The sequence below is a fragment of the Rhyacophila brunnea genome, unplaced genomic scaffold (assembly GCF_057557595.1).
Source record: "Rhyacophila brunnea isolate RB1 unplaced genomic scaffold, BYU_Rbru_1.0 scaffold_13, whole genome shotgun sequence".
NCBI classification, from domain to species: domain Eukaryota; kingdom Metazoa; phylum Arthropoda; class Insecta; order Trichoptera; family Rhyacophilidae; genus Rhyacophila; species Rhyacophila brunnea.
The window spans coordinates 4,290,298-4,305,683 of record NW_028232785.1 but is presented as its reverse complement, the minus strand read 5'-3'; the positions used below and the strand labels follow the sequence as shown (position 1 = coordinate 4,305,683).

At 33.8% G+C, this 15,386-nt stretch overlaps 1 protein-coding gene across 1 annotated transcript; it reads right to left on the bottom strand.

Moving 5' to 3' along the window:
• Window positions 1-6,685: 6,685 nt before the first annotated feature.
• On the bottom strand, window positions 6,686-10,895 carry LOC147076200 (uncharacterized). Its single transcript, XM_085941210.1, has 3 exons — window positions 10,767-10,895; window positions 10,092-10,196; window positions 6,686-7,022 (listed from the first exon to the last, which is right to left on the bottom strand). The coding sequence occupies exons 1-3, from the start codon at window positions 10,887-10,889 to the stop codon at window positions 6,915-6,917; spliced, it is 336 nt and encodes a 111-aa protein (XP_085797336.1). The 5' UTR covers window positions 10,890-10,895; the 3' UTR covers window positions 6,686-6,914.
• Between the last annotated feature and the right edge of the window lie 4,491 nt (window positions 10,896-15,386).

The following is a 15,386-nucleotide window of genomic DNA, read 5'->3' as shown; positions in this document are numbered from 1 at the left end:
GGGTAAAGTGCAAAGGGCGTTAAATTCTCAAACGGCCCGTCCCTAAACAAGGTTGAGAACCCCTGCTTTGGGCTAGCTCAGCAAAGAGGCGTAGAGGGTGGTCAAAGTAAGAGTTCTTAACGATATCTATGAATACACCATATCTACACTGCGTTATAATGGTTTAGAAATGCCACCTGATATTAGGATGCCGTCAGAATCTAATAGGTGTATTATTTATGTAATTTAAAATTGTTTCACGGCCACCGCGCGAAACGTCGAAAACAGCTGGTGATCTAAATTCAATGTCACCGAGCTTACGTGCCGTATTATGACACTCGCAATATAGATCGAGGATCAACGTTAAATTAAAAGTTCTTGTAATTATAGTTTAGTTATTTATTTAATTATTCTTCAATAAAATAATTTTTATAATTAATGTTATTAGATATCTCAACATTAATATTTTTATTTACAAATAATCTAAAGATCTATTATTTATATAAACTTATTTTGATCACTTAATTTTATTTTATATATCTATTTATAATTATTTTTTTAATTTATAGGTATGGCTTCGCGTTTATTACACTAATGAGGCACCGACTACGAAAGATTAGGAACCGCTGTTCCTTTTCTAAATGTTTTTCTAGGTACTTAATAACTACGTACTTCGTGACGTATTCATCTACGAGATAAATAATTTTCCGGGGGCGTCTTACATTGATGACGTAGGAGACGACTACTTATGTCGCTGTCGTATTGCACGTAGCTACGAGCAGAGAAAATCTCCCGATTGAGTTCTCAAAAACACAATCGTCTGTAAATCTTTGCGCAAACCGGCGCAGATTAGAAGACTTATCTCTAAACGCAGGAGCCGAACACTGAATTTGTATGGAAAAATGTGGGTTAATATAGGCGACTGGCGGTAATTTCCCTGAAAAATTGACGTCAGATGGACAAGGCCCCCTTCTCGATTTTTAGGATTTTACTAAATATCTAGAGAATCGTTATTAATTCTGATCAAAAAATTATACATGTCGATGAGCTTGGGGAAGTCTTCGTCTGGTAGTGGATTGATTAGGGATGATGTTCATAATAATTATAGCGGTAGGTCTCTTTATAATCTTACAAATTATGATGAACGTAGCAATTCATATGCCCCGGAAGAATAATGCAATTAGCTTGGAGGCCTCCGTCTAGAAATGGATTGTCTCAGGCTGATGGTAATGATATAAATAGCTGCATAATATAGATATACCTCAATTTTTATGAATATAACGATGCACAGATCTGAAAAGAAGACATCAGGTTCAAGATGCTTTCATCCAGCAGTAAATTGATCTCCATTGCATCCAAGGAATAATTATTACTCCCTTGCTGTTCTAGAGGTAAAAGGTTACGTGTTGATTCCTCATTTCGCTAACTTCTATTTTAGATTTCACCTGTTTTGATATTCTCTCTATCAAATATACCTTCAGGAGCATACATATCAGCAGAAGATTTCTCTGAAAGTAAGAAGTTGTGTAACGAACATGTGACTAATATTATTTTATCAACACCTTCTGGAGCAAGAAGAATTGGTTTCCTTAGTAGGTACCCTAAAAATACTAGACATTACACCAAAAGCATTTTCGACATTTCTTGCTCTAGAAAGCCTGTTAGTTGAAAATTCTTATTGAACCTTGACTTTTATGTGCATATGGTTTCATTATATGTGGTTGAAGAGGAAACGCATCATCAGCAACAAAAACATAAGGAACTTTAATATTTCTACCATGAAGAGGTGTTTGTTGTAAACTATTTGCTTGCTCTTGAATGTAACTTGAAATTCCACTAGAAAAAAACTCTAAAAACTCTACCATCAAAAATTCAGCTATTTCCACCAACGGAAGCTATTAATTGAGTAAGCATTTACTTGGTAGAATTCCATTTTACTAGAAATGAAAATACTGTTGAAAATTATTTTCATTTCTTGTAAAACGGAAGCTATGATAAATGTATAGTGTGCATCAACAATCGCCATTAAAACAACACTGCGCTGTCCTTTATAATTGAAATAATAACTTCCACTTTTCTTGGGGGCTCGAATAACAACATGATTGCCATCTATAGCACCCAAGCACTGGGGAAAGTTCCATTTTAATTGAAAATTTTCGCTGACAGACTTTCATGCTTCTGGTGTTGATGGTGCCTACAATAACGTCAAAATAATTATAAGTAACGGTTTTCAACCTACAACCTATTTAGGTAATAAATTTATTATAATTTTTCAAGATATTTCATTATATATTAGGTACTCCCATCCATACACCTAAAACACACTATAATTAATTATTATTTATTAAATATTGTAATTTGCTAAAATGCAATACCAACATGTAAGGCAGTACCTACCTACAGGCAGACACGTTCAAGTTGATAAATTAAAACGTAAATGCCTAAAAAGTTAAAGAGACTGAGGTCTACCTGGAAGTTATTAGAGCACATACATTACTGTCAGCTTGAATTTAATTCCTGTAATCCAAGTTTATCGACCAAGCACAGCAAGAAGGCAATCACAAAAAAAACTTAGCTGTCAGTCTTGTTAAACGCAGTAATATAAATTGTCACCTTGAATCTTGAAAAAGGTAAGTACAGGAGAGTCTCGATTATTCAAAGTAATTGGGCATCAATATAGTTTGGAACAATAGGAAAAATATAAAAAAGTAGGTAACCTCTTTACTTCCATAATCCCTTATAATTTCACCGAGCCCATCGGATAGTGCACTATCGAATGAGGTTGATATTCAGATTGAATATCAACCTCAATCAATGGTGCAATACCTACCTATATTGAAAATGAAACTGACAGCTGCGATACTAACTGAACTAAACTGAACCTACCTACTGACATGTAATCCTTTTCCAAAACATCGACTAGTATTTGGCAGATCTCTGGAACGATCAAACTGATTGTGCATTTGGGTATTCTTAATAAAGAGCCGCGTACGAATCACCTAGAACTGTAAAAATGAGCGTAGTTATGCACAAAGCAGCCGAGCCACACAAACCTCAAACAGAGATAGAAGCACTTTTATGTAAATTGCGTTTCTTTAAATCAGCAAAGCCTTTGTATACTGTGTATGCTTTTTGAATGATAGATATATTATATATATATGATTTTGTATAACTTTTGAAGATATAAAAGCATATAATCTATTAAATTTTGGTGTTTTAGCAGTCCAGATGTTTTGAGTAAAATGATTTTTTTAGAATGTGCATTCTGCAGAATGCAGCCATCTCTTAATTTTGTAAGAAAAGTCTTTATTTTTGATTTTTTTCTTTAAAAATAGCCTTCTAAGTTACTAAATTATTATGGGAATTTCAAAATTCTGAAAATAATTCGAAAAATTTGTAAATTATACATCAATATTTAGCTGTCTGGCACTATTTTTTATATGAAAAATCTGTATATTATATTATTTATAATAATATGAAAAACATTTAATGTAATTGAGAAAATAATGTTTATTAATTTAATGTAGAAAAACACACCTTACAGTCACGATTTAAAAAAATTACGTAAGTACATAATATTATCATTTGGCTGCTTTTTGCAGAACGAATATTGCATATTTTTAGAACGCATTTATATGACATTTTTGTATGACAGCAGCTTGGTTGCTTTATGCAAATCGAAAATGTCATATTCTGCGATTTGAAAAATCTTTAAAACGCATTTATATGAAATGTTTGTATGACAGCAGCTTGGCTGATTTGTGCAGAACGTAAAACAAACGTATGAGATTATGAAAATCACAATAACTCATTTTTTTCAAAATTGTGGCTTGGCTGCTTTGTGCATAACTACGCTCAAATATTTGTGTGAATAAACATGTCAAAGTACCTATACAATATGTTTTTATTATTTTTAATATTCCGCCACTGCATATTCAATATATATTCTTATGTGACATTTGGCACATTTTCATATTCGCATTGGACCAAACACACATTGAAGTATTTCATCAATAAATATTAACACATTTGGGTGTTTTTAGTTCAAAACAACAACACTAACCCCAACGCACGTAAATAAATGCACTGTAGCGATCTGTCAAATGAGGCGTATATTATCAAAACCTGCTTAACTCCACGAACACAATTGTTGACAAAAGCGAAAAAACTGCTGTTGGCTTAATTATTGCAAAATATAAGAAAAGTTAAAATTACTGAATAAAGAAGTAGATAATAACACATCACCTGCCGGGTTACTAATGTAAAAGCAACATTAAAAAAGTTATTTAGTGTTTTAAAATCCACTTAGGTAGGTTTTGATACTTAACATCGGATTTGAGTAGGTTTTGAAAGTCAATCATATGGATATAGGCTTTTTTGAAGGGAAATAAAGTGGATTGAAATAAAAATTTATGCCAGGGGTGTGAGATCCCCGGGGTTCCAGCGGCTAGCTCAGGCGTCCATCGAACCCCGGATTCACAAAAGAAAAGTACGATATATTTGAGGGTGGAATTAAATAAAACCACGTCTGTCTCGTGTAACTTGGTAATCCTTATATTTTACACTTTCTTTACATGTTTAGGTTTTGCAATTAGTTACGCAGGTCCGTATATGTCGAAAAGGGGACGCTTACTAATTTATTTCTTTTTTTAAACTTCGCGTACCCACGCCATTCAGCAAAAAGGACTCTCGTGATTGGTCAAAATTTATCGCGTGATCCTTACGATTTGACGAATCACGAGGACCACCTCGGCGCAGGCGCGCGAAGACTTCAACGTTGCCGGCAAAATTTATTATATTTGAATACTTATATTTAGTCTTAAAATTATCGCTTTCATCCATCATCATTTATACTTTTTAAATTAAATTAAATTTATCTTAATTACACCTCCGCCCAATATGCGATTTTCACACACCGGACGAAGGCCTTTACTTATGATTAAAAAATACTTACGTGGTTGAGCAAGGAATCAGATTAGATGTTTTATGAAGCCGTTTCTAGAAGTCAGGGTTACGTTTCGACTTATAGCCACTAAATGATTATTTTACACCGGGAGAAGCCCGCCTGTAACAGGGGTGTATCAGGTGTATGACGGAGAAAGCAATAATGAAAGATGTGTTATATTATTTATTTTGGAAAATTATTATTTTATCAAAGAAAAAAGAATATTAGGCGTAAAATAATTTCGAAATTACAACTTTACATTAAACGTTTTCATTACATACTTTCAATATAAAACGATAATACAATATAACAATAGTGATTATAGTCTATGTAATGATATAATGATTAAAACTAACAAATAAATGAAAACATGTAAAATTTAGAGATATATACCTAACCTAACTAAAATTGTTGAAATACAATAATTAATATTAGTAATAATAGTAATAATTAATGTTAGTAAAAATAATTTCGACATTAAAACTTTACAGTATACGTTTTCGTTACATACCGGCAATATAAAACGATAATACAATATACCGGGTGCTGGACGAAATCCTGAAGGCCGAAATCCCGAAAGCCTAAATCCCGAAAGCCGAAATCCCGAATGCTAAAATCTCAAATGGCCAAAATCCCGAATGGCCGAAATCCCGAAAGCCTAAATTCCTACAGCCGAAATCCCGAAGGCCGAAATCCCGAATGCCGAAATCCCGAATGCTGAAATCCCGTACGGTCGAAATCCCGAATGCTGAAATCCCGAATGCTGAAATCCCGTACGGTCGAAATTCTGAATGGCCGGAATCCCGAATGCTGAAATCCCGAAAGCCTAAATCCCGAAAGCCGAAATCCGAAATCCCGAATGCTGAAATCCCAAATGGCTGAAATCCCGATGGCCGAAATCCCGAAGGCCGAAATCCCGAATGCTAAAATCTCGAATGGCCAAAATCCCGAATGGCCGAAATCCCGAAATGTCGGAATCCGAATCCCGAAGGCCGAAATCCCGAAAAATAAAAAAATACAAACAGTAATAATTGCGCGATCTTCACTTATCTTGAATTGCGCAAATTTTACACGAGACAAAAACCATTTTTTTGTAGAACAAATGGGTATACGTAATTTAAAAAAATAATTATTTTTTTCTTCACATGTCTAATTCAAATGTTGTCACTTATCAGTTATCACATTAAATTTTACACATTACATTCTATTATTTATACTTTATTATACCTATATTATATTATTATGTATTGTAGGTATAATGTGTATAAAATTTCGATGTATTTCGATTATTTTAGGCAGGTATATTAAATCAAAACAATTATTTTGCGAAATATTATTGTTTGCACGTGTTCACCAATGGTATTTAAACTAATATGGCTAAATATCTATACGATGTAGAAGCTAGTGATAGCTGGCGTGACACTCAAAAATAAAAATTAATACTAGGTTTAAATACCCACAGTACCTATTCATGAATACAGTGCGGTAGGTAATGAGTATGTTTGTTTTTATCAATGACTATCATAAAATATCATAAGAAGTATGATAGTATCATCATACGTCATAAGATTCATAATTATTCACGAATAAAGTGAGGTAATGGATATTATGTTTGTTTTTATCAATGTCAATCATAAAATATCGTATCACGTCATTATTGTTAGTTTATGTTTGACTGTCAAACATCATTCAATTTTTAGTTATTTCATTTTTAGTAAAGAGAATTTAGTAATACATACTTTCAATAATTAGTAGGTAGAATGTTTTCTGATTTTCTCATTTGTAAAAAAAGTAGGTAGGTACTTATTCCTATACAAATATTATAGTCATATAATGTACATTTACATACGTATAAGGTACATTTTATTATCTATCTATACAAATATTATATTCATATACTTAATGAAAGCATTTAAAGAAACATTTTATTACGTAAAATAAAATCAAATAAATTGATAAAAATAAGAATACACCCATGTTGGTAAAAACTTCAAGATAACTTGCCTGTCATTTTTTTGTAATCGACTTTTCCATTTATCCGGATTCCTCTGGCGTTTTCTAGCTTTACCAACAGGTGCTGGTAGAATTGTTGAACACACTGAAATACTCATAATCTTAAAAAAGTCAAAAATGTAATGAGAATTCAATGAAAACACGGAGAAAACTAGTGTCACAACAATCCTGAAGGTTAGACTAAAGGCAGTGACCTTTCCTTCTACGGTCTTAATTGGACAAAAAATCAAAATGGTGGTTTTTATCTCTGATGTCATTGGTTGTATGGATATGAGTCTATTTTGAAACTAAACCATTTTGGATTTGAGCACGATTTAATACTGAACATGATTTTCAACATGAATTATCTCTGTATTTAAAGCAGTTACGCAAGTGAATGAATATTTATTCTGTAGGTATTGCCATAGAGAACAGTTTGGCATCAAAATTTTAAAAAAGTCGAAAATGGTCGTTAGATATCTTTTGATAATAAGGTGCTTTTGATAGTAAGAAATAAATGAGATGTGCCGTGTTCTATGGATTTTGATGATAAAGTTCTCGGCACATACGATTAATTCTGATGCAGTCTATGAAGAAAAATGCGCTTCAAATGGTATTAATTCATTTTGGCCCACGAATGCACTCGTATTACGATAATATAATATTATTATTGAATATGCAAGGACGATTCACTTCATACCAGTTGCTAGATATCGCAATGTTACTGTTAATCGTTCTTCTACACTTATGGCATTTCTAAATTTTGTGTCTTGTTTTTTGGCAAAAAGTCCAATCTTGCAAACTAGTTTTTTCGAAATCCACTGGCCTCATTCTCACAAGTTCACAAATTGAGTTGGATCTTCGATTTTAAACTCTGACATTAAACGGAAGGCACCTAGTTATTCTCCCGCTGAATCCATTCCCGCACCCATTTAGAGCGTTTTTTCCTCCTTTTTGTTGCCAAGACTTTAAATAATAACACTCTATGTTTTTTTTTTGACATTCCCATATTGACAACTGGCAATTGACATAACGTTTTTGAGAAGTATACGAAATAATAGTCCGAATAAGTTACAATGCAATATGTAAATACCGCATATATTTATTCCAAATCTTGCCATTGAATAAAGTGTATAGACTTGAAATCAACGAGAAGTTTACGAGAATTTTATGTCAGATCCATGCAGGTGTAAGCAGTAAGTATCAGACACATAAAATAAGTATAACGGTAAACGTGATGTAAACGTACCATTAGACTAAAAGCATTGACTGTCTAAGAGGTTTACAACTCAATGATGTGTCTTTTTATGCAATTTCATGATATAATATGTTCTACAAGAGTAATCACAATGAACACATTTGAATGGCTTTTCACCAGAATGAGAGATTTTATGTACTTTCATGTTGCCAGATGCTCTACAAGAGTAATTGCACTGGTCACATTTAAATGGCTTTTCACCAGAATGAGACCTTTTGTGTATTTTTAACTTACTAAATGTTATACAAGAATAATCACATTGGTCACATTTAAATGGCTTTTCACCAGAATGAGTCATTTTGTGGTTTTGCATAGCATTACATTGATTACAAGAGTAACCACATTGGTCACATTTAAATCGCTTTTCACCAGAATGAGTTATTTTGTGTAATTTCAACGAATAATGTGTTATACAAGGGTAATTGCACTGGTCACATTTAAATGGCCTTTCACCAGAATGATTCATTGTATGTACTTTCATCTTATAAGAAGTTATACAAGAGTATTCACATTGGTCACATTTAAATGGTTTTTCACCAGAATGAGTCATTTTGTGGTTTTTCATATCATTAAATTGATTACAAGAGTAACCACATTGGTCACATTTAAATGATTTTTCACCAGAATGAGTCATTTTATGTACTTTCATCTTATTAGATGTTATACAAGAGTATTCACATTGGACACATTTGAATGGCTTTTCACCAGAATGTACCATTTTGTGCAATTTCAAATCACCAGATCTAATACATGAGTAATGACATTGGTCACATTTAAATGGCTTTTCACTTGAATGAGTCATTTTGTGTAATTTCATAGCAGTAGACGTTTTCGAAGAGCAGTCACATTGGTCACACTTAAATGGCCTTACACCAGAGTGATTCATTTTGTGTAGTTTCAAAGAAGTAGAATGAATGTAGTACTTGTCACATCGATTACATTTAAATGTTTTTTTACCAGATTGAGCCGTTTTGTTTTGTTTTTTGAAATCCGATCGCATGCTTACATAATTAACCTTCTCCGCGATTGATTTTTTATGACACGCTTTGTGAAGCTTCAATAGAAACGGCGATGCAAAAAAATCAAAACAAAAACTGCATACAAAATTTTCCTTATTGAATGATTTTTTCTCCAACTTTATAACAGCTACTAATAATTCTGGATCTGTGAGCGTAGATTGTATACGCTTGCGTTCAGCAGTGCGACTGACTATATGAGTAATCGTTTCAAATACGCCCAATTCTTTTTTAATTTCTTGATTGTTAATCTCTATTTCATCGTATGGCTCTGTTACTTGTAAGTAAAACAATATGCGTATTTGCCAGATTCATGATTCAAACCTAGCTGTGGCAAGTTTAACGTGAAGCGTGGCCGTTTCCAGAACTACAATACTGACAATCCTTTCATCATATTATATCGCAGCCCCACGACGGCGGCCATGACTCTCAAATTATAATTTTTGCACTCTAGGATCCACATCATAAGCCGATGCTTAAATCGCTCGGCCATCGTGGGTATTAAATAGGCGAAATTACTGCACATGATCTGTTTGGCTTGTAGACTCATTGATTTGCCGAGGAAATATCGAGTCAAGTCCCAAATTTAAATACGATATATTTTTTCCTGCCAAAGTGCGTGTACTTATTAACCAAGTTTTAATAATAAATATTCAGTCTATATACAAATAAAACACTCTTTCATCTCTAATAATGATGAAGCATAACAAATTATTGACAATTGTTACATAAACTTTCTCATATATTCTTGTTATCCATTTCGTGTGAAAGGAAAACTATACCTTGTATCATTCAATTATACCGAATCAGTGGCATTGATTAATATATAAACAAACCCTCCATATCAGTACGTAAATGCATTCATTGTTTTAGATTCATAGAATATTGTGTAGGTATCTACCCGATTTATTGGTTTCCATTCCGAATGAGAGCACCCGGGTTGAGGACCCTCATGAATACTTTGGTTTATGGCGTCTTCAACATACTCCGCCTTGAAATCAACTCGCTGGAAATTAATATCAGATTTTTTAGTGGGATTGTGCGTTGAAAGGTTCTGAATAATATTGATTACTGTCGGACAATAAGATCTCGTCGATAACCAGAAGTCGCTGTAGTTTCATTAATAGAAGTCTTCACAGAAGCGTACCTACCTGTCATGGCGGCAACGCGTGTTTAAATAATGTAGCGGCTCTCTTTTTAAAGGCCGGCCATACGCTCATGCTTCACAATGGTGTTGCCTTCGCAAACCCATGTGTGTGGACAGCAAAACTGTACACCGCGCAAACCAAAAAGTGCGGCCTGCGTGTCATTGGTTGGAAGCGATAAATTATCGGTTCATGTTTTCCGATTTGATCTGCCTTCAGAAGAATCGGAATGTAGTCAGCACATTTCAATATATCAACAAATTTTGTTTCCATTGGTAACAAACCTATCCACGCGTTGCTCTATGGTCACACACTGGTAGTTAGCTTACGATATTGAACATGTAAATATATAAGATTTTTTGAGTTAATCGGCCAAATCGGTTAACGAAAAGTCAGGTAGGTAGGTAAAAAATAAGTTTTAATAATCTAACCTCAAAATTGTCGCTGGCACTATCAGGAATCTCTCGCTTAATATACGCCATACCGTTCGCTTCTCGACTACTCTCCTCTTCAGCATCAGCTTCGAATTCATTTACTTCGCGTTTTATATCCATTTTACGTATTTAAATCAAGAATGTGTCACGGACATGTGAGAATATGCGTCTTCTTTTCTTCTCAAAGACAACATTAAATTCAATGGCAGTGTTGCCACTTTTACAGTTTTTCAACTATTCCTCACATCGCAAATTTTATGTTTTCCAAGAACTGGGTTGTTTTTTTAATATTATGCCACCTTTTTTTTATTTCCTTGTTATCTTTCCACTGGGGAATTTTGCAAACTAAAGCTAGGTTAATTATCCGATGTGATCATATTTATTTGCACCGAGAATCGGAATGTACCCGTTAGTGCACGTACCTATAAGATCAATTTAATTTAATTTATTATCATTGGAACATCGATCAAGCTTTAAATTTTTTGCTTTAGGTGTCTACCTAAACTGGTCAGGAACAAACAAATAAAATGTATTCAATACACCTGATTTGACAACACCTCAGATTAATAATATACCTACCTACCTACCTACCTTCTATAAATATATCATTATTTTGTGTTTTTTTTTTTTAAATACGATGCCCGACGATTCTTGAACCTACAGCAACTTGATACCTTCCAATGTAGGGCATCCAATCATTTACAACGAATTTGTTCTAAAGAGGTAAAAAAAAAATATTAATTTAAAATTAATTTTTTTAAATCTACCGGTAAGCATTTTTGATTGGAAGAGTAACCATTATAAAAAAGGCATTTTATGATATCTCAAATTATCAAATAATATATTATATCAAACAGCTAAAATGACAACGCATACTATAATTTCTTGGGGTGTGTTCTTATAATTCGGTTGCAAAAAGATGGCAACACTGTGGCATATTGTCAATCATTTCACCGCTGCCAGATTGTGTTCTGTCCCGGTAATCCTTGGCTTATTCTCAATTATTCAAACACTCAAAATGGACGTAAAACGCGAAATATGTGAGCTTGAATCTTATGTAAGAGATTATAATAATTATTCCTCTCATGTGAAACATACAAGCAAACCAGACGCCAACACCAATATGAACCGGGAGAATGCTGATGATGCCACGTGCATTTTTGAGGTTAGTTTGTTATTACAAATTCTTAATTGTTGTAGAATGTATGTACCGAGACGTTAGTTCGTTTTTTGCAGATATGTTTCACAGCATTTCAAACCAAATAAAGTCGAATTGTTATTTAAACCATTTGACAGATATTTTACGAGGAAGCGTTTCGACAACTAATCGTCAGTTTTGCCAGTATATAAAATTATTTCAATAATACATTATTATATTTACTACAAACTACCATGGGTCGCCATATTGAAAAACGTCATTCAAATGTAAGATTTTGCCAGTTACGAGTCGTGATTTGGTAGTTTCAGCGCCAACTTTAGATTAATAAAGCCCGAGCATATCTTTTTGCACGTGCAACGAATGGTCCACTGTTCAGCTGTCAAAATCAGATCCCAGATTGCTTGACATAACATTTTTCGCCCTTTCTCGTTTCAAATTGAGTTATAAAAATATCTCAAATCAACTATATGAACTATCAGTGTTATTTATAAATAATATAAGTTCCTGTTATTCTTCAGCTATCAAAGTCAGCCTAGTCCTTCACACAAAACCGGTGGTAATATCATTTTCCAAAAAATATGTAGCATTGATCTATGCATTATATTTGTAGAAGGTGTGTTAATGCTAGTGTATTAAACTATTCCCTGTGTGAACTTGACAGACGCGTCAGTGTGAGCATTCTATAGAACAATGACAGGCATTGACAGGTCATCCATAGACAACAACGGGAGGGGCAGAAAAAGTACGACCAGTCGTTGTGAATGTATCGGTTTTGTACTTGAGTCGGCAATGATTGTTTTCGACTGTGGCTCCCCCATCTCATTCTCCAGATAAGTTTTTAGGTCTGTACATTAATAATTGTCAACTTGAAAAGAGTATCATGAAATTCTACTCTACTATACCTCGTCGTCTACAAGGACACACATTTAATTGTCGAATTAATTTATTTTAAATGTAGAAAAATATATAAACATTGCTTCGTGGCACCCAACGATGGCCGAGAGGCTTACGCGTCGGTTTATAATGTTGTGGGTACCGATTTACGAAAATAATAACTGAATATCGATTTTTGGTTAGGTCGTGTCTTTGACATTTATCATTTTGACTTTGTTGGTCATGGGTGGTCAGATGCTTGCTAGAACATAATATAACTAAACGGCAACTCGTCAGAAATGATTTGTTAAATAGACAGAAACGTTTGCTGGAACATTCTATTCATATTACCTAATCCAAATCGTTGTTGTATTTAAGTGTCACTGTAATCCAAAAATAACGGGTTCCGGGAAATTATTAATCCCCGTTTACACGTGCATGGATTTACTGCTGGATGTACGTATTATCGCGGCCATACCAAAAAAATGTGAAAAAACGTTGACAAAGACTACTGACATAGTATAGGTAGGCATATTGATGATAAGCTTTTCTGATACTAGGTTAAAAATATCAGCTCATTCATTATAGAAATTTATATCTACAATATTTATGACAATATTCATAAGAAAATAATTCAAGTAGCATTCTTTTCATTTTTTTCAGCACGGAGCAGGCGACATTCCTGAGATGCAAGCCGCAATGCGGTACGATGCAATTATAATACACGAACATGACATTAAGCAGGAAATAGTGAATGCTTCCGAAAAAGAAATCTGTTTAAAATTAACAAGGGCTTCCTTTTATCGCAATAATTTTGTATGCGATGTATGTTATGCATTTTTCTCTTCAAAAAAGATTCTGATCAATCACAAGTGTATGCATGACGTATCTCTGAGTGATAATGAAGTGGACCTCCTTCGAGCACAAGCCTTCCAAGACCTCGGTGAATGCTCGGATTTGTCAATGTTCAATAACGATTCACAGGTACGTTCCATTCTTATTGTGTTATTGCTATTCTTATTCAAACACTTGTATGAAATATATAAGGTTTCGTTTTTCATAGTGGACTGTAATTGATTAGTGGAATGATTGGGATGGTAAATGTGGATGCTGAGAGGGCACGGTTACACGTAGGATCCTAAACACTGACTTTTTATGTTGATCTTTGGTCTGGTTAAAGCTGATCCTTGGTGCATGCTCTCTCGTTCTTGCACAGTACACTTTTGATGAATGATATGCTAAATGAGGACACACCCTGTGCTGGTAACACGTATACAAGTGGTTTGATTAACGGAGATTGCACGGAGACTAAGTTGAAATTATGGCTTCCACAACGGTTGCACTGCACACGCTCGTGGTATGCATTTTATTTTTTGAATCAGTCTGTATGTTTAAATTACTCATTAAACGACGGTATAGCTGTAATAAGCCTACACGCGCCCGTTGTCATGAGGTAACTGAATGTTATTCAATATCTGACAATAGCTGGGATTTGAGGTGGAGGGAAGTATAGGGAAACATAGAGCCACCATAATTGGCCCAACTAATTAATTTACATGGTAATTACCATATCAGTCATAAACAGCATTGAGCAGTGACATCCCTAGACAAAATGCCGCCCCTAGGCAGCGTCAAAATGCCGCCCCATTTTTTTAACATCCTTTCATTACTCCAATATCTAAGAAATGTGTTGTATGAAGCATGGCCCCCTCATCCTGAAGCGGGCCCCATATTAGGATCTTTGTCCCCCTCCCTACCTATTGTTAAGGATAAAAGCAGTGTGATGCTCTACAGTAATGTTTTCCAAATGGTGTACGCGTTAAAATTGATGTGTATATTTAGTGTTTTTTTGTATATTTTAATACATACACTTGAATTATGGAGTTTTTGAGTATCGCTACACAATTATAAATTGTATTGTGTAACCACATAATTTTAAATAATATCATTATTGAAGGAAAATAGCCCGCAGGCGAATTTTTTATTTTTAGAGCAAATTTGTGATAAGTGTTTATCTCACTTATCGAGCCCGAGCCCCAGGTTAGAGCCCTGTCAGCCCCCCTCTTATGGGGGCCATGGTTTGGATACATTACTAATAAAATATATACCTACCACTAAGCTGAAACATACAAAATTAAATTTAGTTATCAATAAATAAATAAGCGAATAAAAATAATATTAGTTAGACACTTACCCAAATCACCAGAGTCTGAGATGCCATTTGGTTGATATGTCTGACACATTTGGCTTATATCATTTAGTAATACCTACGCAGATGTATTATTTTCACACCATTTTTTCTATACTATTATTGTACCCTACAACATGTAAACAAAATAATTTTCCTCATTATTTTTTAATATAAACCTAAATATAATCATAAATACACTAGTATCAACATTCAACCGTTGATGATTGAAATAAACTACAAATCCACACTATTATCAGCAAAAAATATGTTTACAAAAAAAACGACTTAAAAGAAGGTATTGCACAGTATTGTATTCACAGCACGATAAATATGATATAATCTAGGTAGCTACATATTAGTGTACATTTTTATTACAATTAGCTGGTACTTAACG

Bases quoted from the DNA above. Each gene is read 5' to 3' on its own strand.
- LOC147076200 (XM_085941210.1), bottom strand. From the start codon at position 10,889: ATGGATATAAAACGCGAAGTAAATGAATTCGAAGCTGATGCTGAAGAG. The intron at 10,197-10,766 runs GTTAGATTATTA...ATTAATTTCCAG, and splicing joins GTGCCAGCGACAATTTTGAG to CGAGTTGATTTCAAGGCGGA. The intron at 7,023-10,091 runs GTAGATACCTAC...TGAGTATTTCAG, and splicing joins AATGGAAACCAATAAATCGG to TGTGTTCAACAATTCTACCA.